General features: G+C 46.8%; 1 protein-coding gene across 1 annotated transcript; it reads right to left on the bottom strand.

The window, feature by feature from the left end:
* Positions 1-1,940: 1,940 nt before the first annotated feature.
* On the bottom strand, positions 1,941-23,382 carry Smco2 (single-pass membrane protein with coiled-coil domains 2). Its single transcript, XM_032905156.1, is given in 10 exon segments — positions 1,941-2,139; positions 7,572-7,747; positions 8,568-8,624; positions 12,194-12,250; positions 13,504-13,579; positions 15,148-15,297; positions 16,244-16,259; positions 16,262-16,370; positions 19,178-19,283; positions 23,285-23,382. Coding segments are annotated over 10 exon segments (1,044 nt in total).
* Positions 23,383-27,317: the final 3,935 nt, after the last annotated feature.

The following is a 27,317-nucleotide window of genomic DNA, read 5'->3' as shown; positions in this document are numbered from 1 at the left end:
TCCAGCACTGTGTGCACATTGGCAATCTATGCAAGCGGGAACAGACTGGATTTTGCAGCAGGGACCCATGTGTTTATGTAAAAGTGACAACAGGAGTGTGAAGGACAGTGCCTCAGCCAGGAAGCTTCCTATGATTAGCGGTGGCTGGAATGTGAACTCAAGAATTCAATGATGGGATTGCAAGTTATCTCAGAGATGTAAACCAAGCATGGTGGTACACGTCTGAGGTTCTAAGCTGGAGGTACGGAGGCAGGAGGACTCCATATCACAAGCCAGCCAGGACTGCATAGTGAGATTCTGTCTTGAAATACAATCAATCAATCAATCAATCAATCAATCAATAAATTCAAACGAATAAACAAACCAGAAAAAAACTTTCAATTTTTACTGCTGTTTTTTGTTTGTTTGTTTTTTGTTTCTGATGATTTTCCTGTTCTGGCCATGAAAATGCCTATGGTTCAATTCAGGTGTCCGGATTCACCCTCACTCGGCTCTCTCCCTGTTTGCCTTCCGCATTCCGCAGCTTTCTGCCCGTTCACCTTCCACTCCTTCATCTATTACACAGCTAACTGCCATGAAGTCCGTGTTCCCACGTTTACTGGTTCACTGCTCCCTCTTCCTGCCCACCCAGACCACGGAAGGGGTCATTTGCCTTTTGAGACAGAACCCAAGGCCGGCTGGTCTCTGATTTGGTGTGAAGTAGAGAATGACTTTGAACTTCTGATCCTCCTGCCCCGCCTGCTAAGTGCTGTGCTTACATGTGCACCGCCATGTCTGTGTGCTTTCACGTGTGCCTAGAGACATGCACCACCATGCTAGGCTTTGTGCCATGCTAAGGACTGAGGCCAGGGCTTAGAGCATGCTCTGAGACGGCCCACCAACTGAGTTGTATCCCAGCCCTGTAACTGCAGCTTACACTCCGCCCTCCTGCCCACTCCATTACAATTCTGTAAGTCTTGCACAGCTTGGCTAGGACTGTTTCCTCATTACCCGTGTCTAGGTATGAAATACTCAAACTTCCCCGTGTTGGTCAGAATTCTTTTGACTGTGAGCAACAGAACCAGATCTGGCAGGTTTAGGCAGAAAAATAGAATGGACTTTCTCTCAAAAACCTAAATTCCAAATATCTTGATTCTTTGTATAGATTTTCTTAAAACTCCCAGAAAATGTCTGACACAACACACTGTGTGCCTGGTATCTCTCTCTCTCTCTCTCTCTCTCTCTCTCTCTCTCTCTCTCTCTCTCTCTCTCTCTCTCTTTCTCTCTCTCTCTCTCTGCATGCAAGCATGTATGTATGTTTATGAGTGTGCCTGTGCATGCCGCCGCCTCTTACCGCTTTCAAAGGTTGTCGATAGGAGAAATGAACACTTTGAGAAATGCCTCGACTGACCTCAAGCCCCAGTCCAGAGAAGAAAGGAATTCTTCCAAGACCCCGGGGTTCAAGACAGCGAGAGTAGGAGCAGTAGGGAGCTAGTGCATGATTGTCCGGAAGTGTCAGGGTGGGAAGGGAAAGCCTGGGACCGGAAGTGATGAAAGCAGTGGTTGTGGGACCTCAGCCTCCCAGCACACACCTAAAACCCCAGCACTTGGGAAACTAGGGCAAGAGATCATAGCCTCGAGACTAGCCTCCCCAAACATAGCAGCAAGATCCTGTGCTTAACTGATTAAATCCCTTTCATTTTTTCTTTGATTTAGTAATTTTCATATAATAAGGATACCCTTTATAGAATACTGAGTGGTGTCATTTGAAAAACAAGCTAGGGGTTGGGGATTTAGCTCAGTGGTAGAGCGCTTGCCTAGCAAGCGCAAGGCTCTGGGTTCGGTCCCCAGCTCCGAAAAAAAGAAAAGAAAGAAAAGAAAGAAAAACAAGCTAACTGCTAAACTATAGGAACATGTTTTATTGCAGAGGAAGAGAGTCAGTTATCGGTAACTTTGGATCTTTAGGACGGTAACAAGTCTTCCGCTTCCAAATTCAAGAAAGGCGCCATCATCTCTCGAAGATCCCACATGGTACGGTGCCCCAGCACGCTGGGCAGCACCCTTTCGAAGAGGAAGGTGGCGTCCACAAACAGTATGTAGCACGACAGTCCAGTGATGGTGACTACGTAGACCATGACGAGCAGCTTCACTGCGTGCTTCCTACAGTAAAGAAGACATGAGTGTTTAGACCCAGGTCAGCGCCTCATCGAAAGTGTGGACCCTCCATCCCCGCAGCTCCACCTTCTGCCGACACCCACCTGTGACCCCAATCACATCTGTAAAAGGCAGAAACAGCGCATGCGCATCCCCAAGCCGGGCCGGTCATTTTCGCTGTTTTTGTACCCTCAGATATACCCGCATTTGTTTGTATGCTACTTCAGAATCACCAGTATTGATTGACTTTTAAAGACGTATTAATTTTCTATCAAGTGAATGAAATTATAGCTGCGATATCTAAAGAGTGCACAGTCATCGAGCGCACGAAGACGTGTAGTGGCGTATAAAATTTACTTTATGCCATGCACTGCCCACTAGAGTGGGTATAAAGTAGCTTCTAATGAACGATTCCATTATGGCTCTCTTTATGAGGTGGCTGACCATATATATACACCATACCTTCTCTGACGAGATGCCTAAGTCCTTTGCCTATTTTAAAGTCTGGGTTGTATTTTGTTTTCTGGCACTATAAAAGTTCTTTATATATTAAGAATACTAAATCCTTAATTTTCAGAATTCTGAAAAAAGATACATGTGTGTATGTACATAATATAAATATATATGCCTACGTATGTATGTATATATGTATGTATATGTATGTGTATATATGTATGTAAGAGACAATATTGGTTCAAGACACCTAAGACCAAGTTCTCAGCACATAGGAGATTTATTTGCCCCGGAGCAACAGAGGACAGGGAATAAGAGACAAGATAGGAGATAGAGGATGAGGGAGAAGGGAAGGGAACAAGGGAGGGGGGAGGGGTATTTGTCCTGGGGGACAAAGGGCGGCCTCTGGATAGAGACAGAGGTGACCCATGGTAAAACGGCAGCTTTAAAGGTAGAAGGGGAAACCCCACATTAGGATGAGGTGTTCAATTTTAAATCGGGGATGTTAACGAGGTGAGCCAAAGGGGACTTTTTTTTTTTTTTCCTTCTCTTTTTTTTTTCCGGAGCTGGGGACCGAACCCAGGGCCTTGCGCTTGCTAGGCAAGCGCTCTACCACTGAGCTAAATCCCCAACCCCCAAAGGGGACTTTTTCATTGCTGGACTTTGATACTTTGTAGCTGCACCTTGCTGTTGGCCTCAGGAGGAGGAAGTGACCATATAAGGGAAGAGACCTTGCTGGCTGGCTTTAGGAATGTAAACTAGCAGTTTAGCAAGGCAGAGAGAATGGGGATGGAGGGCGAGGCTGCCAGAGCTGTTTTTTTTTTTTTCTTTTTTTTTTTTTTTTTTTTTTTCGAGCTGGGGAGCTGGGGACCAAACCTGGCCCTTGCGCAGGGCAAGCGCCAGAGCTGTTTTCAATACTTGGGCTGGCTATGTGTGTGGGGTGGGGGGGTTGGGGTGTGGTGGTGGAGAAGGGGAAAGTCAGAGTACAACTTTGGGAGCTAGGTCTCTCCTTCCCCTTTGCTGAGGCAGGGTCTCCCTTGTTTCTGTGTTGTGTGACAAAAAGATTTCCTGAGGAGAGGTAACACACGAGTCTATACCCCCTAGAGAGGGAGCCCACAACAGACCAAAGTACAAATACCACCAAAGTCCAACTTGGTGAACCATGAGTTTTACTGGAGTTCCTTACAGGAATATGTGTGAGGGGTCACTCACAGGATCAGAAATGACTCAAAGACAGCTGCATCACCAAAGACCACCCCAGCACAGGTGACAGCTCACAAAGCTGGGGACCTGGAGCACACTGCACAGCCTATAGGCAGCTCAACAGGCTGGAGAGTGTCCTTCCCACGTACCGCAACTGGACTAAACCTCTTCCAGTCAGCTCAGCTGGTTTCTTTCAGGCAGCTGGTCTCACCTCAGAGTCTTTCTTGCAGTACAACTTCCTTCCTTTTGAGGGCACTCTCAGTCATTATTGGTTACTATGGCTAGGTGGGATCTAGTGAGTCTGGTCAGTTTCAGGGACTTCCTGAAGCTATTTTGAGTTGATTACCTTCCTGTTTAAGGAGCTTCCTGCAGGGTGGAAACTGTCACACACATTCTGCAAAGCTGATTGTTGCAGGCCAGGTGATCATAAGTTTCAGGGACATCTTCTGTCCTTGACTCCCAACCTTGCTGTGGGAATACCTGAACTGCAGGTGCATGCCACTGAAACTGGTTTGTTATGTGGGTTTGACCTGAGGATCAAATTCAGGTCATCATGATTCAGTAGAAAATACTTCCAGGTGTGGAGGCGCACACCTTTAATCCCAGTACTTGGGAGGCAAAGGCAGGCAGATCTCTGTGAGTTTGAGGCCAGCCTGGTCTACAAAGCAAGCCCAGGACACCCAGGACTACACCAAGAAACTGTCTCAAAAGAAAAAAAAGGAGGGGGGGACGGAGAAAGAAAGTACCTCTCCCAGTCTGATCCCTGACAATTTTCTACCTACTGACTCTATGGAGATGAGTATTCTATTTTAACTGGCCTCACTCTGGTTTTGAGCATGGTGTAGATCCCAAAATGGAGAAAAGATCCCAGTTCTATAAATTATTCAGAAGAAACAACAGAGTTGAAACAATTGAACTACAATGTGATGTTGGCTCGGGGCAGGATGATGTGGAAGGCACAGGGACACACATGCTGCTGATACAACTTTGAAACAAAAAGAGAGTTTAAAACAACAGTGCTCCAGAAAAGAGGTTGCTTAAGATTCTCTCTGGGTTGGTGGCTGGAAATGAAGCCTCAGAGATCCTTTTTTGGAGAAAATACTATTTCTCCAAGATGGTAGGTCAGCTCCATAAAGGGATCCAAGGACTCAGAAACTGTGTCCGGGATGGTGACATGCTTCAACAATATAGCACAGAGCTACAGGCTGACCCAGCTACCCTGAGCTACATGCCTGCCTCAAAGAGAAGATTCAAATGTTTCCATCAGTATGGCTCCAATATTATATGAGGAAGAGGTTCTTAGACCTAGAGAACTCTGTTGTTTTCTCACAAAATCTCAAACCTTTAATTTTACCAATGAAGACTCAAGCACCAGAGACTGGGGTGAAAGCCTCCTGGCTCAGAGAGGCTGAGAAAGCACCCACTGACTTTCCTTCTCAGCTGACACCCCACCCAGATCCCCCCTCAGTCAGTTGTATCCATAAAACCTTCCTCCTTCAAACTCAATGTCCCTCCCTTCTACATCCTGTGTATCTCTCTATCCATCCTCCTTACTCCTTCTCTATGGTTTTTTTTCCTTAATAATCCCATGTCCACTCCCTGTCAACTGATTGCTTGCTCTACCTCTTGACTTTATTTAATCCTGTTCACAATATTCAGGCAGAAAGCTCTTGGATTAAAGATGTATGCTGGGGCTAGAGAGATGGCTCAGTGGATAAGAGCACTGACTGCTCTTCCAGAGGTCCTGAGTTCAAATCCCACAACTACATAGTGGCTCACAACCATCTGTAATGAGATCTGATGCCCTCTTCTGGTGTGTCTGAAGACAGCTACAGTGTACTTACATATAACAAATAAATAAATCTTTAAAAAAAATAAAGATGTACGCCAAGAACTGAAACAGCCACATCACAACCCAGGGTTCAGAAACAGCCTTTCCATTTTTAATTGCTATTCTATAAAATAAACACAATCCTGGGGTTCATAGACACTATGGAAATGAAAAAAAAAATGATCAGATATCCTGCAGGGTCATGTCGTTTCACAGATCCCTGCCTGAACTCCTTATGTAAACATCTATAAACTACCACAGGGACACTTGTTGGGAGATGATCCATTTTTAATTGCTATTCTATCCACCTGTGGTTAGTAAGCACTAGAAATAGGAAATAGAACCAGCCTAGATGTCCATCAACAGATAAATGGGTAATGAGAATGTGGCTGTGTCAAAGTTTTAGCTGTGAGTTCTTAACAGTAAAGTAATTTCATTTTGTTGTTTGTTTATATATTTGGGTTTTTGAAACAGGGTTTCTCTGTGTAGCCCTGGCTGTCCTAGAACTGGCTCTGTAGACCATGCTTGCCTTGAACTAGTAAAGATCCACCTGCCTCTGCCTCTCAGTGCTGGAATTCAAGGCTTGTGCCGGCACCTCACGGGGCAGATTTCATTGTTTAAGGAAGGAGGGTGAGGGGGAGCGATCTTGTCTAGTTGTCAAGTCTGTTTGATAAGTCTTTTTCTTTGGTGGGGGTGATAACCAAAGCCTTTAGTTCCCAGCATCTGTGTTGTCCTGGTTATGGTTTTATTGCTGTGAAGAGACACGGTGATCAGGGCAACTCTCCTAAAGGAAAACATTTCTCTGGGGCCAGCGTACAATTTCAGAGGTTCAGTCTATTATCATCTTGGCGGGAAGCATGGCAGTGTGCAGGCAGACATGGTGCTAGAGAAGGAGCTGAGAGTTCTGCATCTGGATCCACAAGCAGCAGGGAGACTATGAGCCACACTGGATGTAGCTTGAGCATAGGAGACCTCAAAGCTGGCTCGCACAGTGGCACATTTCACCTACTGCAACAAGGCCACACCCCCTAATAGTGCCACTCCCTAGTGTCAAGCATTCAAACGCATGAGTCTATGAGGGCCAAGCCTATTCAAACCACCACACATGTGATGATGGTTCACAACCACCTGGGACTCCAATTGTAGGGGATCTGACACCCATTCTAACCTCCCTAGGTATCAGACATGCATACGGTATACAGACAGACAGACAGACAGACAGACACCCCTACACATAACATAAGTAAGTGCAACCCATTTTTAAATTTTACGAAAGGATGTAGACAGATGAGAACTGGAGTTTTGCTCAGTGATAAAACACTTGCCTACCTCATGTGAGGCCCTGAGTTCAGCCCCTTACATTGCACACATCTAAAAGTGATTTAGAAAGATATTGGGGCTGGAGAGATGGCTCAGTGGTTAGGAGCACAGACTGCTCTTCCTGAGATCCTGAGTTCAATTCCCAGCAACCACACGGTGACTCACATCCATCTGTAATGGGATCAGATGCCCTCTTCTGGTGTGTCTGAGGACATCGACAGTGTACTCATATAAATAAATAAATGTTAAAAAAAAACAAGTAAAAAAGATATTGTATAAAGGTAAAATGTATGTAATGTGTCTATATTACATATAGGAAGATTTATCTAAGGTAATAAGGAAGCTGCCTATATACTTATTAATACAATAGGTGTATAGCTAAAACAAGAAAAGTCCTATCACTTCAATTAACAGACTTACAAAGGAAAATAATAGTTTAGTCAATAGTCAGTCTTAAAGCGGTTCACATGTTGAGAAGCTACACACACACACCACCTCACTATGTAAACCAGTCTGGCCTCGAACTCAGATCTACCTGCCTTTGCCCCTGGAGGGCAGAGATTAAAGCCACTTCTCCTGACCACGTCTGATAAGTTTGCCCAGCCCATGCCAGCCCCATCTTCTTTCTTACCACACTGCACTGCAGGGAGGAGAGGGTGACCTTGACGGGCTTGGAGAAGCCTCGAGAATCAAGGGTTCTTCATGCTCCGTGGCCACGTCTTCAGAGCTGTAGGAATCTGTCTCTGACCCTTGCTTGTAGTGCATCTCCAGCTTAGTGTTCAAGACACTTATTTCCTTATGAAAGCTCTGGGGAGAAAATTCAAAGAGCGATCAACTACTTTTTCTTAATAAAAACAACAACAACAACAAATTCTTGATGTCTCCCAGTCTCACTGTGGGTGACAGAGGACATTTTCCCTCTGTGACGCCTCAGGTGGCCATTGGCAGGTGCATAGCCAGTGACTTACACACAGCTTGGGAAAAGAGAGGAGCTCATGTGTTAGCTTCTATCTACTGGAATGCCCCCTCCCTTGTCCTGGATCTGTCTAGTCAGTCTGACCATCTTTGCCACACATACATACGCAGTGATGCACACCAGCACTGTTCTAGGATACAGTGGTGCACATAGATCCTTATGTGCAGTTACAGGTGCCTGTACAAGGCTTGTGAATAGTGCACGACTAAACATCCATGTACATTAGAGTGAGAGATGTGCAAAGGAGGGTGGCTGAGGATCATGTCCCCAGTGAAGACCTCTGGTTGGGGGGATAAGTAACCTCTCCATTCATTGTTTCTGCTACGCATTCACATTTCCCTCCTCGTCTAAGGTGTTGGGGGAACAAACTCAAAGACGAACTCGTTTCTTTGGATAAGAGACAGGAGAGGTCTGAGGAAGGGCTGCCATATTCACTGAGCCTTGCAGAGCACAGAGCAAGTAAAACAGATCAAGCTCTGGATGAGTTCGGGACGAGACAGCTCTGAAACTGTCACGTGTTCTTTTCTCCCAAAGCAGAAGCCCAAGAGAAAGAAAGGAAGATATGCACTAGCCAGAGGCCAGAACGAGGTGTCGATTAGCTTCTTGGGAACCCGGACAACCTGCTTGGATAGGTGGACCTGGAGCGCTCACCTCTATCCGTTCCACGAGCTTCTCCTTTAGTTCACGGGCTTCTTTGCAAGCATCAACCTAAAAAGATACCCACAGGTCTGAGTAAACTGACAAGGGTGTCCTTCTGGTTGACAGAATAAAAATCTCTCATTTTTGCACCACGTACGAAGTGGATGTGCTGAGTGAGATAAACTGATTACTCGTGAGAAGAGTTCCTTCAGAGTTGATTTTTGGGTCTGTGGATGCGGCTGAGTGGTGGAGTGCTTGCCTAACATGCGTGCTGGGCCCTGCACTCCATCCTCAGCAAACAAACAGCGGTGAACAAACACAAGGCAAACTGCCTATGGACCTCATATTGCAAGAAAAATAGCCAGCAGCAACACAGGTTACTCCCAGTTCTTTATAGGCTGTTTCTCATAGCGTGGTGGTGCTTGCCTTTAATCCCAGCACGCTAGAGGCAGAGGCAGGCAAATCTCGAGTTCAAGGCCAGCTAGGACTACATAGTGAAATCGTATTTCAAAAACAAACAAACACAAATTAATTAATTAATTAATTAATAGGAATGAAAGGCAGAGACAGGAGAGTGGCGGAGCAAATTGGTTAGCTAGAACCTGCCAGAATTAGAGCACATTGTATCAGTGAGAGACCCTGCCTCACTGATAAAATGTAAAACGGAGAGCAACTAAAAGAAAAATGCCTGATATCGACTTCCGGCCTTATGCACATGCACACTTACATACAAAAAAGATAAACGGACAAATGTATATCAGCCCCTTGGTGTAAGCCATTCTTTTCTGTTTGTTATTCCTCTTACAGAGTACTGAAGAGATGGCTCAACAGTTAAGGGTGCTGGCGGCTCTTAGAAGCGGACTTGGTCTCAGTTCTCAGCATCCACACGGTGGCTCACAAGCATCTGGAACTCTGGTTCCAGGGACTCCATTGCCCTCTTCTGGCTTCCATGGGTACTGCATATGTGGGGTTCATAGACCCGCATGCTAGTAAAAGCATCCACATATATATTATGGAAAACAAAAATCTTCCACCAAGAGAGAAGCTGGAGAAAAAGTAAGTTTCTGGGAAAATAGGGACATATCTCTCTTAAACAGGTAAACATTTCTAAGGTATAAACGTAAGATTCCCATCATATCAGATTGAATGTCTGGGCAGAGTGACTCGCTGAGAGAGGACCTCTTCCATTTGCTTCCCGTGTCTCCATCGGGTTGTCTGGGAGAGAATACCTTGTCTTGTCTTGATTCTTAAGCACTGACAGGAGCAGGCAGAGGCCTTTCATTCTTTCTTCCCTTTTAAATTGTTTTTTAAAAGACAGGGTCTCGAATATTCCAGGCTGGTCTCGAGTCTGCTGGGCAGCCAAGGACAAACTTGAATTCATAGCCTCCCGGCCTTTACCTCCCAAATGTTGGGATTACAGGTGTATGCCACCAGACCTGCTATGAGTAGTTGGTCAACCCAGGCCCTGTTTGCCCGTTGCTGATCCACGTTCCTAGCCCCAGGACTGAGTTTTTGAGGCTCAGTTTCTCAAGGTAAAACACTCATGGACAAAAATCCCAACTGCCCCAGAAACCAAGGCCGGTAAGTTGAGACCTCTTGAGCTGTGTGGTGGTGACAGAGGAGGAGGAAGATGACATCTCACCGGCACAGAGAATTCCCAAGAAAACTGACCTGTCAAAAAGCTGACTTAAGGGGGTTGGGGATTTAGCTCAGCGGTAGAGCACTTGCCTAGCAAGCGCAAGGTCCTGGGTTTGGTCCCCAGCTCCGAAAAAAAGAAAAAAAAAAAAAAAAGCTGACTTAAGGCAAGGTGCACCTGATGACATCACTCAGTATGGAAAAAAATGCAAATAGAATTTAGAACCGTGGTTCTCACCTTGTGGGTCACAACCCCTTTGGGGATTGGATGACCCTTTCACAGGGGTCACATATCAGATACCCTGCATATCAGATGTTTACATTACAACTCACAACACTAGCAGAGTTACACTTATGGAGTAGCAATGAAAATAATTTTATGGTTGGGGGGGAGGTCCACAACACCAGGACTGTATTAAAGGTCACCACAACACCAGGGCCATATTAAACGGCCGTGGTGTTAGGAAGACTGAGAACTGCTCATTTAGGGCAAACACAAATACACAAAACGTTCATTGTGCTTGTCTTTGAGGATCCAGGTTCTTCTTCTTTGAGTGTGTATTGGTTTTGTTTTGTTTGTTTGAGACAGGGTCTCTGTACATAGCCTGGCTGTCCTGGAACTCACCGTGTAGATTAGACTGACCTCGGGCTCACAGAGATCCCCTGCCTCTGACTCTTGTGTGCTGGGATTAAAGCTGTGTGACCACACCTGGCTGTTTTAATTGTCCAAATAAGTATGTGTTACTTGTGTTGGAAGGAGAAACGCATACATACAGTATGTGATACATTGTGTGATATTAATATAAATGGGAAAGGAAGAGCAAAAGTGGGTTTTTACTTCTCTTTTCACTTTCTATTACTTGAATTTGAAGCAGGCAGCATTCACACTGGGAAATGTGTTGGGGTCGGAGGAGAGCACGTAGGGGTCTGTTCTCTCCTCCCATTGTGTGGGTTCTGAGGATCAAACTCAGGTTGTCAGGTTTGGCAGCGAGAACCTTTACCCACTGAGTCCTCTTGCTGGCTGAGACTGGCTCTTTTAATTCCTGTGTGTGTGGGGGGTGTCCGTGTGGTGTGTGTGTGTGTGTGTGGTATGTGTGTCTTGTGTGTGGTATGTGTATCTGTGTGTGTGTGGTCTGTGTCTGTGTCTGTGTGTGTGTGTGTGTGTGTGTGTGTGTGATGTGTCTGTGTCTGTGTGTGTGTGTGTCTGTGTGTGTGTGTGTGTGTGTGTGTGTGTGTGTGTGTGTGTGTGTGTGTGTGTGTGTGTGTGTGTGTGTGTGTGTGTGTGTGTGTGTGTGTGTGTGTGTGTGTGTGTGTGTGTGTGTGTGTGTGTGTGTGTGTGTGTGTGTGTGTGTGTGTGTGTGTGTGTGTGTGTGTGTGTGTGTGTGTGTGTGTGTGTGTGTGTGTGTGTGTGTGTGTGTGGGGTGTGTGTGTGTATGGGTGTGTGTGGTGTCTCCGTGGTGTGTGTGTGTGTGTGTGTGTCTGTGTGTGTGTGTATGTGTGTGTGTTTGTGTGTATGTATGTGCGTGTGTGCATGTGTGTGTGTATGTATGTATGCGTGTCTCTGTGTGTGTCTGTGTGTGTGTGTGTGTCTGTGTGTGTGTCTGTGTCTGTGTGTGTGTATGTGTGTCTGTGTGTGCTTAGTATCTAGTGTCTTAAATGTTGTGTCTCTGTGTCTGTGTGTGTGTGTGTGTGTCTGTGTGGTGTGTGTGTGTGTGTTGTGTGTGTGTGTCTATGTATGTGTCTGTGTGTCTGTGTGTCTGTGTGTCTGTGTGTGTCTGTGTCTGTGTATGTCTGTGCATCTGTGTGTGTGTGTCTACAGATTGAGCGTAGATCCCTCAAACACGTTTCACCAACGCTCTACGGCTGAGCCACTTCATCTTGGAATCACAGAATTGTTCTTCTGAAATGAGTGTAGTGACACCGAGCCCCTTTGGGTCCTGACTTCTCTGAATTTTAAATCCTATGCTTCTGAAGTTTGTTTTTTCTCCTTGACGTCTCATTACCTGGTTCAACTTTATGTTCACTTCCTTTAATTGCCGTCTAATTTCTACGATTTTCTCCTATAACATAAGGAGAGAGAACACATAGTGTAAGGATAGTTAGAAGGGATGGTCTAGGAGACAGAAGTAAAGCAATCTTTAGGAGGAACAAATGATGTCCAACAAACTTCATGTGTGGTATTTGGCATGCTTTGCTTTTAGCATGTACACAAAATTGCACAGCTCCAACACAGTTTCATACATGTGTGTCACGCCTTCTCCATTTTCCTGTTATCTCGTATCTTCCTGAGTGGGGTAGCTCACACCTGTAAACACAGTTCTGGGGAAACTGAAGCAGCTGGATTGCTGGGAGTTCAAGGTTAGCCTAAGCTAAATGTGAGTTCCAGACCAACCCATGATTAAGAGAAGACTCTCGTCTCAAAACAAAATGAAACAACTCAAGTAGACCAGAGAGGTGGCTCAGCAGGTAATAGCATTTGCCACTAACCCGACTTACATCTCTGAACTCCACATGGTAGAAGGACAGAACCAATTCTGGGAAGTTGTCTCTGAAATTTATGCATGCATACATACATGCATACATACATACACACATGCACACATACACACATGCACACATACATGTACACACCCATTCATACCCATATACACACATACACATATATACACATACACACATACATACATGCATGCACATATACATGTATACACCCATTCATACACATATGTACACATACACATATATACACATACATACACACATGTATACATGAATACATGCATGCACACACATACAAAGCATACAATAAACAACATAAATACAATAAAAATTTAAAAATAAACATCCCACCAATGAAATGAAAAAAGCTTTCTCTGAAGGGAATCTCTCTAAAAACACAAGGAACTAAAGAAATAGAACTCTTTGGTGGTTTGGAAATACCACAAGAACACATCAAGAGGTCACCAAAGGCAGAATCAGCACCTTGCTTTCTAAGGACACAGTTAACAAATTCCCATTCCTGAGATGTTCTGAGCTAGCAGGGTTGGGGTTCTGGGATTTGGACAGGCAGTTCTCCTTAAGGTTCCTGTCTTCCGATGGCATCAAGACAGAAGAAGCCTATGAGGAAGCTTCACCCAGTGTCTGGGAAGCACAATAGAGTCCAGTTTTCTGAGCATCAAACAAGGGAGGTGGAGTCTCCTGGAGAAAGACCCTCGACACTGTCTGGTCAGCGTCCCCCTGTGATGGAGGTGGGTCTTCCTCTGGCTATGGTCTGTTGGGTACAAGCATTGGGAAGTGTCCAAACCCAGCTTACCTCAATGTCTGCCTCCTGATCAGGGTCCTCCAGATTTTTAGACTGGTTTTCCAGGGATATAACCTCAGTTAGCAAGCTACGAACAAATGAAGAAATGGACTAAGTCCTGTGGACTGATGGGGAAGAAAAGTCATCCAACATGGGAGAGATTTCCAATCTTTCAAAACTCAAGTGCTGTTCTACACGGAAAGGCACAGCAAAGAGAAGCAAGGCTCCACCCACTAAACCTCTACTCATGTTAGAAGGCACGGATTGAGAGAGAGAGGACTGGTTTTTCCAGCACTGGGGCTTGAACCAAGGCATTTGCTTGTGCAGGAGAAGCAAGCACTGAGTGGTAGCCACAGCCTGGACAGTGACATTTCAAAATTCAAAGGCTCAGTATCTGGGCTTTCGTCCACACTCCATCAAGAAGCTTCAACTAGGTAGCCAGTTGGGCATGACGGTGCACACCTATAATCCCAGCGCTCGCAGTAGAGGCAGGAGGATCTAGCTACATCATGTAGCCTGGGCTACATGAGACAGAGTCTTAAAGCACACGCACAAGAAGAACAGAAAAGAATGGATTTTGTGGCTGATGGAGATATTCTGTGTCCTCACTGTGTCGGTTCCATAACTATGTAAAGCTCCCAGGACCTTCCATTAAAGGACACAATCGTCTCGTAATACAGCTCTACTTTAATTTAGAAAGGAAATTTATAGTGTATGGCACTTGGATCCTTTTTAATGCTTTGGAGGGTAAAAAGTTTGGACGCAGAGAAGGTGGGTATGAGCAGACGCTTTGAGACAGGTTGAGAGGAAGCAGCTAGGAGTGTAGGTCCTCTGTGCTAGCAAAGAGGTTGGAGCTCAGCAGGGAAATCAGGGGCTTCAGACATTTCTTTCCCATAAGAGCTTCTGTTCGTTAGCCACTGCCTGTGATTCACAACATGAACTTCACAATACGCCAGTGAGGAGGTTGTAATACATAACTCTCTATACATGAGGCAAGGCAAGCCCTTAAAAAGTGATCAATTCACCCAACAAATGGGCCATCGAGATTCAAGCTCCGTCTCTGTAATGGGGGTGTAACTCAGTTAGTAGAGTGCTGGATTAGCATTTGGCTCAGATTCCGGCATAAAACAGGTTGGGGTAGCATACTCCGTAATCAGGAGGTAGAGGGAGGAGGGTTAGGAGTTCAGAATTGCGTTCAGAACACAGCAAGTCTGAGGCTAAGCTGGGCTGTATAACCCTATCTCAACGGTAATAAGTGGGACTCAGGAGAGATGGCTCAGCAGCTGAAGACAGAAGGACGACAGTCCTCAGCCTGCTCAAGGCAGCTCACAACTGCCTGTAACTCAAGCCCCAGGGGATCTGATGCTTTTGGCCTCCTGGGTGTCTGTGCTTACACACACATGTGTGTATGCACATACACACACACACACACTCTCATAAGTAACAATAGTGAAAATAGAAAGTTATGCACACCCAGCCAGCGTGTGAGAAGTCTTTCAGAGACGCGAGAGACACAGAGCTCTGGGACGCCGACTTCTAACGCTGAGATTATACTCTTGTCCCCGTGGCACCGTCTGCTCGCTGTGCCATAGTATCCCGAGCTTTCAAGCTGGAAGACATTCTAGTTTCCTCCCAGTCCCAACATCCAGTGCCTACCTCTTCACAGTGCTTTCTGTACTATTTATGTTCTGTATAATGTTGTTGATTCTCTCCAACCAGTCAACGTGGTGGGTTCCAAGTTCTTTCATCTGTAGACCCATCTTCTCATGCCAGTAGTTCAGCTTGACCACCAAGCTGTCCGGGATCCTGTGGAGACAGAACCCTAGTCACTGGGAGGTGGGAAGTAAAAAACACCATAGATGGCTCTAAGAGATCTTCCTGTGCATTTTCTATTACTAAAGTGGACCAACTGGCCGCTCACTTACCCATGTAAACGGGTCTTTAAAAGTCCAGATAAAGCAAATAATCTTGCAAAATAGGTCTGGTGTTACTGAGAATCAAACCTAGGGCCTCACACAAAGCAAACGCTCCACAATGCACCTGCATGCCTGGCCCGGAGGATTGGCTAAGCTGCTTTCAAGCACTTGTTGCTCTTGTGTAGAACCTAGGTTTGAGTCCCAACACCCACACAGTGGTCCACAGCCATCCATAACTCAGAGGGTCTGACACCCTCTTCTAACTTCCTTGGGTACACACGCAGTGCACATACATACACGATGCAGGCAAACATTCACACGCCTACTTTTTAGAAAAGCATCATCTATCTGTCTCAGTGCTTGGGATTGAACCCAGGGCTTCAAGCATGCTATGCAAGCACTCTACCCCTTACGCCCCCAGCCCTAAAAACAGATACATTTGAAGTCTACCCCTGTAGAGTGAGCGTTGGATATTGGGCAACAATAGTGACAGGGGAGGAGAGGTGTTCAACATGTGACATGCAAGGGCTTACTGGCAGGCTTTTAATGATGATTCGAATAATTTTCATATGGAAGAAGTTATCTGAGACTGCTGACATACATTTCCCTTCTAAACTCCAAATCCAACCACACACAGAGGACCCGCCAACCCTGCTAGCATCGTCAGCCAAGGACGGGCTGACTGTACTCTCTTGCTACGCAGGGCCAACCAGTCCCTGCGCATGCGGACGCCGCCTAGAGTTGTGAGTCTTCCGGGCTTTCTCAGAACGCCTTCCCAGTATTCATCATCATCCCCCATCACTCAGTGCTCTTCGCTGGTTCGTGTCCAAGCTTACGGGGTGCTCTCGTCCAAGACAGTGGCTGCGGAGACGCTTGTGGGACCTCGCAAACCGGAGTTACTTCTCGCTCATCCTGTTTGCTTGGTGGGTCCTGGCCATGCTGGGACTCCTCTTCCAACCCATCCTGGATGAGATGAGGGCGGAAAGGAAGTAGAATACATGAGTCATGAGAGAGAGGGGGTCGGGCTCCTCCAGCCTTACCCGACAGCCTGCCTGAGCCTTCTACACGGATGAGAGAGGAAGATAGCCCTCTATTAAGCTCGTCGGAGGCTGGGGCAGGCTGGGGCAGTGTAGTATCAGCCTCCCATGGAAGAGCGGTTTTCAGAGTGAATGACCGTACACTCTAAAACTTGACTCAAATGACATGGCTGTTCTGGTCTCCTCAGAAACTCAGTGTTAGCCAGGCAAAGGGTAACACTGGTCCTTAGGAGGCTGGGGTGGGAGACTGCCATGAGTGTGAGGCTTAGACAGTGAGTCCCTGGGCCAGCCCAGGCCACAAGTGAGTTATAGGCCAGCTTAGGCTACATAGACCACAGCAAAAACAAGAACGAATGAAACAAAACATACAGGAGGGTCTTTAATATCATAAAACAGGTAGAACTGAGTACACAGCATAGGTCTTGTCCCAGTGCTAGTTTAAAAAAAAAAAAAAACAGCTCTAGAACTCAGGTTCAGTTCCCAGCTTGGTCATCGGTGACTCCGGACCCAGGGAAGCTGATACCCACTTCTGTCCTCTGAAAGCACCAGGGATACACACGGCACACAGACCTACATGAAGGAAAAGCGTGTATACAGGTAAAATACACAAATCTTTAAAAGAGACATAGCTCTAAAAACCATTTGAGGCACAACTGAGGAAACCAGGATGCGGACAGAACGAGAATATTAGGCTCCTTTATGTGTTAAACTGCTGATTTCTGTAGATGTGATGACAGTATTTTGGATTTGTAGAAGAAAATCTTTATTTTTAGAGATGCTTTCTGAAGGCAGCAGGAGCAAACTGTTGTGCTTGTTTGACCTACTTTTAAATGGCTTGGTGAAGTGCGTTTATTTATGCACACAAAGATCAAGCAAATGCCATGCGTTTCGCTGACTGACACGGATGCTATCTTAGAAATGCCTCTGTGAGAACGTGACCCATGGTTGTTCTGTGCTTTCACGTTCTCATGCAATTTCTTTTCATGGCAAGGGGTTTGAGAGAAATAGCATACTCCGTTGCATTTAGCCGATGAAATCTCTTCTTTCCTGTTCCCCACCTCCCTCATTTTGTCTTTTTTGCTTTGTTTTAGAAAAATATTAATCCTATACAGGCAAAATGACCAAAAATAATAATAATAACAACCTACTTTACAATACTTCTCCCCCTCTCTCTCCCTCTCTTTCTCTCTCTCTCTCTCTCCTCTCTCTCTCTCTCTCTCTCTCTCTCTCTGTCTCCCTCTCTCCCTCTCTCTCCGTCTCTCTCTCTCTGTTTCTCTCTCTGTCTCTCTCTGTCTATCTCTCCCCCTCTCTCCCTCTCTCTCCTTCTCCCTCTTTCCCCCCTCTCTTCTTCTTTCCCTCTCTCTCTCCCTTTCTCCCTCTTTCCCCCTCTCTCTTCTTCTCTCCCTCTCTTTCTTCCTCCCTCCCTTTCTCTCTCTTTTTTGCTCTCTCTCCCCCCTCTCTCTTGCTCTCTCTCTCCCTCTTTCCCCCTCTCTCTTCTTCCCTCCCCCTCTTTCTTCCTCTCTCTCTCTCTCTCTCTCTCCTCTCTCTCTCTCTCTCTCCCATTCTCCCTCTTTCCCCTTCTCTCTTCTTCTTTCCCTCTCTCTCTCCCTTTCTCCCTCTTTCCCCCTCTCTCTTCTTCTCTCCCTCTCTTTCTTCCTCCCTCCCTTTCTCTCTCTTTTTTTCTCTCTCTCCCCCCTCTCTCTTGCTCTCTCTCTCCCTCTCTCCCCCTCTCTCTTCTTCCCTCCCCCTCTTTCTTCCTCTCTCTCTCTCTCTCTCTCTCTCTCTCTCTCTCTCTCTGAAACTCTACTGTAAAATAGTTCTTCTGACCTTTGAGGAAGTTTTAAGCCAAACTCTCCTGTGCTTCAATCAGACAAATTTAAACCAGAAAGAGAAAAGTTTGGGGTGGGCAAAACAGATTAGGTCCTCACCAAAAGACCTGTATAAATTCACCAATGTCCACACAGCACAGGGGATTAACTGCTGGCACTCCGCAGGTATGCCCACATCCCCACACTGTGTGTCTCCTTATTTGGACAAGAGTCTTTGAGGTAGACTTTGTCATTGAGTTAAAAGAGCTTGAAATAGGGCCATTATAGACTTTCTGGACAGCTCCTAAGTCCAGGGGACCGGCCTTAGCTTGAGACAGAGAAAGCTAGCTGTAGGAGAGGTGCAGGGAGGTGGAGACAGAAACCCCACAGCAGGGAGGCTGCCTCAGTAAGCGCAGGCACAGACCCCAGGAGGAGGAAGGGAAAGGATTCCCACGTAGATGGAATCAAAGCAAAATGAAGGGATTCTGATGGAGGACTTTCTGCAATCAGAAACGTAACCTCTGCTCTATGGTGACCCACGCCAATTGTAATTGATGCTCACAGACAAATACAACACATAACACATGGGGGGTGGGGGCATGGAACAGCTAGGATAACCCCAACGTGTGGACAGCAGTGGGAGGCAGTGCCATCCCTGGCCTCTCTGCTGCAGTGTTACACCTATAAATGGAAAACCCTGGGGCATTTTCTTCCTGCCTTGAGACACAAGGCGAGGTCATTTCTTTACCTGCTGTGCCATTGATGTCTCTCTTTTATTTTTCCTTCTTTTGTGTCTGTTGGTGGGTTTGGTTCCATCCGCTATGGGACTATGTGACAAAGCTGTCCTTGAGCTTCTCACTCTCCCATCTTCACCCTCTAAGGGCTGGGATTCCAAGCATATAGCACCAGGCCCACCTGAGCTTACCCATTTCTTAGTGTCCGTCTTGTAAAGGACATCGGTCTGTAGGTTCTCAGAAAGTTTGTCTTTTTCATCTGGTCTGTCTGAGATGTGGTCCATTTCGGCAACTTCCCTTAGCAATGCAAACACACAAACAAAGCAAACAGAGTTAATTACTGTACAGTAGGAGTTCAGGCTGATCCTCTGCCCTACACGATTCTAATGGAGACCTAAGGAACACACTTCAGCCCCAGGTATATCTGCTACCCTCATACTGACCTTGTCCTGTGTGAACAATGCCACGTACAGTACATTTTGCAGAAGAGAAATAGAAAGGCTGCAAAAATATTTGTTGGCTGAATCCATTAATTATTTAACAGGGAGGTCCCAAATTCCAAATTGCTGATGTTCGTGTTTGTATGTACAAAAGTATGGAAAATACAAACGGTAAGCAAACAGCAAACGGTGGAATCTCAAAAAAAATCTACCAAAGGGTAGATGGGCAGAGGACCAGGTCTGTGATGGGACTATGTGACCATGTTGTTAACATGACAGACTCTAAAATCACCTGGGAGGTGGGCTTCTGGAGCACTGTCCTGGCAGTCATTGGGCTGGAAGACCCACCCACTGTGGGCGGCGCCCTTCCCAGGCTGCGCTGAAAGACCCACCCACTGTGGGCGGCGCCCTTCCCAGGCTGTGCTGGAAGACCCGCCCACTATGGGTGGCCTTCTTCTCTGGCTAGGCTGGAAGACACGCCCATTGTTGGGATTCTGGACCGTATAAACAGAGAAAAGGAGCTGGGCAGAAGCATGGATTCATTGCTCTCTGCTTCTTGTGTATGGATGCAATGTGACCAACTGCGTCAGTCTTCCACTGCCTTGATTTATTTATCCACCAGGACGGACTTTGTCTTGAACTGTGAGCAAGATAAACCCTCTCTGTTAGGGTGGCTTTTGCTGCTGTTTTGTTTTTAATTGCAGCAACAAAACAGGAAAAGAAACTAGGACATACTGGTTATCTTTCTCATTGCTGGGATAAATCCCTGAGACCCCTGTTGTTTTATTTTTAATTGCAGCAACAGGAAGTCCACTAGGAGATACTGGTTATCTTTCTCATTGGGGATAAATCCTGAGAAGGCAGTGCCTGGGGACAGGCCAAGGAGAGAGAGAGAGGAGAGAGAGAGAGCCTAGAGAGAGAGAGAGAGAGAGAGAGAGAGAGAGAGAGAGAGAGAGAAGGAGCCCCACTCCAAGTGCTAAGGCTCCCTCCCAGTGACAAAGTGACAGGCTTCCTCAGGTAGGTCTCACAAAGGTTCCCTAACCTTCAGAACAGCACCATCAGCTGGGACCAAGTGTTCAGACACACGGGGCCATGGGAATGTTTTAAATCACACCTGTAAATATTTAGTTCACCCACCACAATCTTTATTCTTCCACAGAGTGTATGACAAGCGTGCAGGTTTCCATGGCTCTGTATAAATATGAATGTCTTAGTTAGGGGTTTTACTGTTGTGAACAGATACCATAACTATGACAACTCTTATAAATGACAACATGTAATTGGGACTGGCTTACAGGTTTTAGAGGTTCAGTCTGTTATCATTGAGGTGGGAACATGGCAACATCCAGGCAGGCATGGTTCACAGGAGCTGAGAGTTCTACATCTGCATCTGAAGGCTGCTAGCAGAATACTGACTTACAGGCAGCTAGGATAAGGGTCTTAAGGCCCACAAGGCCACACCTACCCCAACAAGGCCACACCTACCCCAGTAAGACCACACCTACCCCAACAAGGCCACATCTTCTCCAACAAGGTCACATCTTCTCCAACAAGGCCACACCTACTCCAGTAAGGCCACACCTACCCCAACAAGGCCACACCTACCCCAACAAGGCCACACCTACCCCAACAAGGCCACACCTACTCCAACAAGGCCACACCTACCCCAACAAGGCCACACCTACTCCAACAAGGCCACACCTACTCCAACAAGGCCACACCTACTCCAACAAGGCCACATCTACCCCAACAAGGCCACACCTACTCCAACAAGACCATACTTACTCCAGCAAGGCCACACCTTCTAATAGCACCACTCCCTTGGCTGAGCACAGACAAACTACCACAATGAGTATATTTATATACATTATTTTGAATTTTGAATTTCCTTTGGAATAACCTATTTGAAGTCCATTTCATATCAGTACATGAGGATTTCTTCATGTATGACTGTATGTTGGGATAGTATAATTTTCCATTTCTATGTGTATGTATATGTGTGTGTGTGTGTGTGTATGTGTGTGTGCATCCATGTTGTGTGGGTGCAGAGGTCAGAGATCAACATAGAGGTCTTCTTCTATTGCGTTTCATGTTCTTTCTTGAGTCAGGGTCTTTCACAGAACCTGGTGGTCACTGTTTTGGCTGCGCTGACTGGCTAGGCAAGCCCCTAGGTTCCTCTAGTCTTTGCCTCCAACACTGGGGCTACAGCAAGCGCTGTCACACTCTTTTATGTGACCCCGTGCTTGCACGACCAGTACTTTACCAACTGAGCAGTCCCCATGACGCCCCAAGAAAATAATAACACAAGCAGTGCTGTCATGGGGACCCTCTTGTCCGTGTGCTGCGTGTGGCAGCCGGAGCCAGCAAAGTGACAGGCCGTCCCTGAACCCTGCCTGGCTAAACTTTCCCAGACTGCACTTTGCTCATTTATGGCTACTGCTTTGGCTTTTGTAGACAGGGCCACACATCGTCCCTTTGCACTACATGGCGGAGGCTGGCCTGGGACTGCTAATCCTGCTGCATCCACTTCCAAATGCCGGGAGAACAGGCATGCACCCGTGTGCCTAGCTTTGAACTTCTGCTTCAAAGATGTGGAATTCATTTCTGTTCCTGGCAGAAATGGTGACCAAACCCCCACTTTCTCCAGAGTCGTGTATCTTTTAAGTTCCCGTTCTCTGCCGATCTGAGGTTCAAGCTGGAAGGGTGGTTTGATGTTAATTTCTCGGGGCGAGTGGAGCAGAGAACCTTTGCCTATGGGTTCGAAGCTTAGTCCTGTTCTCTCCTGTGTGACAACCGTGTCAGAGCCCTCCGCCCATCTCCTGTTGGGCTGATGCTATCTTACTAAGATGTGTTTATGTGACACGTGCACACATTTTAAAATGAATCACAATGACCTCGCAATGTTTGTCTATAGTAGGCCCTGCCTGTGGACCCTGAGCCCAGAGGTGGGCAGGGGACTTGTCATGCCTACCTTACTCTGGTGGTTTGAATGAGATGTCCCTGTAGTCTCAGTCACTTGATTACTTGGTCCCTAACTGATGATGCTGTCCGGAAGGTTTAGAAGCATAGCCTGGTTAGAGGAAGTTTGTAACTGGAGGTGAACTTTGAGAGTTCAAAACTCCTGCCGTTTCCAGTTTGCTATCTCCACTTTGTGTCTATGGTTCGAGACGTGAGAGCCCTCGGCTGCTGTTCTAGCTGCCATGCCTGCCACCAGCCCCCACTGCTCCACCATCATGGACTCACTCTCTGAGAGGCCAATAAAGCTTTTCTGTACACTACCGAGGTCTCGGTGCCTTAACACAGCAGGAGTGGTGATTATTCGCACATAGGAAAAGGTCCTGGCATCTATAGGCTTATGTTAACTCTCTTTAATCCCAGCACTTGGGAGGCAAAGATCTCTGTGAATCCAAGGCCAGCCTGGCCCACTTAATGAGTTCCAGACCAGCCACAGCTACACGGCGAGACACGATCTCAAACATAATCAGTAGCAACAAGAGTTACCCACTGGATCCGTGGCTGCTGATAATCACACGATTGTGTAACTAATAAAAGGTAACTGCATTCTAAACGGCTATGCCGTTAGCAGCTGTAGATAAGGGAGCCGTGAAGAAATCTACAAGAAACAAACAATTTCCTAAGGGGAAAGTGGAATCTTGGCCAGCTCTGCTGCTGATGCCTCCTCGTTCGCACCACAAGCCTCACAAGTGGCCGTAAGTCTACTCCGGTAGATACTTATGAGTTACAAGTAGATGAACTGGAGAAGAAAATGTCCACCCTGACCCTGAACAGAGGTCTCGTGATCGGTCTCCTGCTGAGGCAGGTCCCGGAAGTGACTCCGGTGAGCCCAGCCCTACTTACTTCGCACCTTCGGTCACGCTGACGTTTTGGAGAAAGTCGCTGCTTTCCTCAGTCAGCTGATGTTCCTTCCCATCTGTCCTTGTCTGCAGAGACGTCATGTCTTCACTGAGGGTCGCCGGTGTGAGAGCCGCCATGTCAGTGCTGCAAGGACAGTGACAGGAATCTGTCAGCCAGATAGATCAACAGTCCCTTGACATGTGGCTAACTCTTCCACAGAGAATGCAGCCTGTTTCCCACTGCTGCCAAGATGGCTGTCCATTCTACCAGACCCCAAAGCAAGCTCTTGAGAGTCTCTCTTCAAGTATACAAGGGAAAGGGTCTGTGTGCGATTGCCCCCAAGGACGCAGCTCATGTCCAAGTCGATAAATCACCCTTGAAGGGGGACATCATAGAGAAATACACGTCAGTCATGTGAGGGACATGACTCTCCATGTTTGTAAGTTATTTCTGGTGGTGTAACATGCGTGCTGCAAAAACCAGAGAGCAGAATATAAAGTCGCTAGTATTTCAGGGCTAAATAACCAGAGGTGGTCTCCAGAGATGTTCAGATGCAAGTGTTTACCACTGAGATGGTTTGTCCTACCACTCTCTGTCTTTAGACCTCCGGTGCGTTTTGCTGTTTCCCATTCCTGACAACTGTGTCATTTCTAACTCCTCACTAGTAGACTACATTAGCGATAGCACGATGTAATACAGTCTCATGAGGATGACCCCTGGAACCCTAGGTACTCAAGCTTCTTCCCTAGAACTCGGGTTATTAAATCAAAGTGGGCTATCACAAAGATTCTTCAGGATTTAGAGAAATATTTCTAAATCGGAGCTCGAAACGGCAACAACAGAATGTGCAGAGTGAGTTCCAGGACAGCCAGGGCTAATCAGAGAAAACAGAAAACAAAACAAAACAAAGTCTGTATGTAAGAACGTGAACTGAAACCAAATCCTTTGCAATACTCCTAAGCAAGTTCAGTCCCTTCTCCAGTCCCCACCCCCAAACTGAACTTCTAAAGGCTCAATCAACAAGTGCCACCAGCCGCTGTGTGTGAGCCCTGCCCTTCCTTCTGGCCAGCTGAGCTCACTGGAGAGCAGGGAATGGTGGAAAGGCTCAAGTACTTTGGCAACGAGGATTAAAATATAGGGAAAGAGATGCAGAGAAGGTTCAAATCTAAGATCCCAGTACTTGTAAGACTGTGGCAGGGGGATGACCTTCAGTAGCTCAGGTCAGCCAGGGCTATAGCATGAGGCCTTAGCTCCAAAGAAACACACAGGCAAAGAAGGGTGAGACCAAAACACGTGTGAAAAGCTTTGGGAAGGTGATGGGGTGAGGGCTGTCTTGGTCCATAGGCAGGCAGATCTCTGGGTCTTGCTAGCCAGCCAGCCTAGCCTACTGAATCCAGAGTTCCAGATCAGTGGGAAACTCTGTCTCAAAAAAATAAAGTGGGGGCCTTTGAGAGGGCTGAGTAGGTAAGTGCACTCACTATCCAGCCCGGTGACTCCAGTTTGATCCCGAACCTGCATGGTGGAGAGGACTGCTTCCCACACATAGTCCTTTGACCTCCTCATGCGCACCAGAGAAAATGTGCACACATGAAAATATCAATGGATTTTAAAGAATTAAAATCAAAGCAGGCAGCAAGCAATACACATCCGCACACCCACAGTGCACACACCAGAAAAGGAAGTTAATCCTTGCTATATTAACCTCATGTAACAAGGTAGTAATTGTAGTGGAAACAATACTGATTATATAGACAAAGCCATTTTGCTTTTACTAGTAAACTGCGTTTGTTACATTGTTTCATTCAGTCCTTACCACTACCCTGCAGGCAGTTAACAATTCAGATCTTAACCATTCCTATTTTTAGGTCAGGAAACCTCAAGCAGTGATGACCCACGATTTGTCCAGTTTCATTAAGATGTGGTAGAAGTGAGATTTAAACTCTTGGTCAGCTTCACAATTGCCAATGAACATAAAACTTTCTGCTTCGATAGGTTTGACCACAGCCCACTGACCTCCGAGGCAGCCCCACCCTCTGAAGATAACGTCTAAGTCTCTATACAGCAGGAAGAAGCACACTACTATAAACTTGGTGTGCAACGCCAGCACATGAGCTCTGTGCTTGCTGAACACAGAACTTCCCGTCCTCCCCAGGCTCACCTGACCGGCCACTTCATTTCAAAGAGAACCCAGTGGTTCCGATACACAGAGAAGTTTGGACACACTCATTCTTTGGAGCAACCCCTCTTCTCCATATATTACCCTGTTTTTTGTTTTTACCGGTTGACCTTCAAGGCTGTTTGGAATTAATCAACGAGAATGAACCCTTGTCCCTTTCTCCACAGGCCACAAAAACATTTAGAATTATCGCCTTTCAGGGAAAAAAATGTGCTTAATCGAAAGGAGCTGATCCACTTTAGAAGACAGCTGACTCATGGTGGATTGATTCTCTAGCCCACCCCCCAGCACAAATTTCCCTCTTCAGAGCCTGCTCGCTGGGTAAGTTGAGGAGGAACTCGAGTTGAGTAATCAGGGACTTGGTGAGGAGACAACACACAGAGGGGCCCATGTTCTTGTCCTTCCTGATCTTGTTACATTTGTACCTCAGAGTTCCCTGGGACGTTTGGCTAGTGGCACAGCCTGTGTTCCCCAGCTCCCCGGGCAGAGAGGCCTGGCAGGTTGGTCCACACCTGGGCAGAAAAGCTTGCAGTTGGGCCTGTTCTCTCTGACATTCTACTTGGAACCCAGCATGCGAAGCTCCTAACTCCCTCCCCTGAGAGGGAAGACAGCAGTGTCCCCTGCCTGTCTCTAACCCATACCACAAGCTGGCCTTTTAGCCTCCTTGTTTCCCTTCTAGGGCTAGGGCCATCTCCCACCCTGCCATCTTCTCACCCATCAGCTGGCCTCAGACACACAGTGACCGGGGATGCTCCTCTGACCTCAGCTCCCTCCACCACACACTCTTTCAACTTGTCTTCTCTCCCACTTGGACTTTGGAGCCTCCAACTTCCTCACTGATGCTCAAAGGCCTCCCACCTGGGCCTCTACCAAGCTGCTCTGAGTCTTTCCCCAGAGAACAGTTGGCCTTGAGGCGGTGGTTACGAGCTGACCCTCAACCACCACATTTCCTCTTGCTATGCTTGAATGACACACTTTCCCAGGAAAATCTACATTTCTCTCTGTCATTTCCAGCCATCGTTTGTGGGAAGCCAGACTCCACGGCAGGACCTAACAGGCTGACCTCCGCGCCTCTCAACTCCTGAGTCCTTTCTCCTCCACCAGCAGGATGGAGATGAGAGTAGAACTGCTTACAAGCCTTACCTTTGGTTTGCATCCATGTTTGAAGCCTGGTTTTGCCACACACCTGCTGTTTGATTTGGGGGCAGAGTTAATTACTTGGTCCAGAAGCAGGGTTTGGTAATGGCTACCTACCCGAAACACTGGAAGGATTAAGGTGATAATTGGGAAGGAGCTGGGAGCTGGGCAGTTGCAGGAGGGAGCTCCTGGTAGAAAGCAGGTACCTCGAGGAGAGCCATGATTACTTGCTTCCATGGCTTCCCCGGCTAGCAGAGTGGTCAGCTCTCCCTGTAGGTGCTCAGAATCTTTTTTTTTTTTTTTTTTGGTTCTTTTTTTTTTCCGGAGCTGGGGACCCGAACCCAGGGCCTTGTGCCCTAGGCAAGGGGGCTCTTCCACTGAGCTAAATCCCCAACCCCTAGGTGCTCAGAATCTTATCAAGGGTACTGGAGGAATGTGCAGCGAGGAGCTGAGATTTTTAACAGGACCTCTGAGGTTTTGTGCTCAGCACCACCTCAGCTTGAAGCTCAGACAGGCACCTCTGTCCTGGGACCTTTGCTTTACCCTTCCTGGTTCAGAGGTCAGATTCTGCCCCCTGCCCTCTCAAAGTGCCTGTTGGGACAATCTCCAGCCTTCAGGTTCCCACCTCATATCATAACTACACCCTTGTCTTTATGGGTCCCGGGACTCCATGTTTCTTTAGGGGAAAAAAAAATCACAAAATTGTTCTAATTTAATCAACAC

The sequence above is a fragment of the Rattus rattus genome, chromosome 6, assembly GCF_011064425.1.
Source record: "Rattus rattus isolate New Zealand chromosome 6, Rrattus_CSIRO_v1, whole genome shotgun sequence".
NCBI lineage: Eukaryota > Metazoa > Chordata > Mammalia > Rodentia > Muridae > Rattus > Rattus rattus.
Note: the sequence above shows the minus strand (reverse complement) of the source record. Positions and strands in the feature narration are given on the sequence as shown.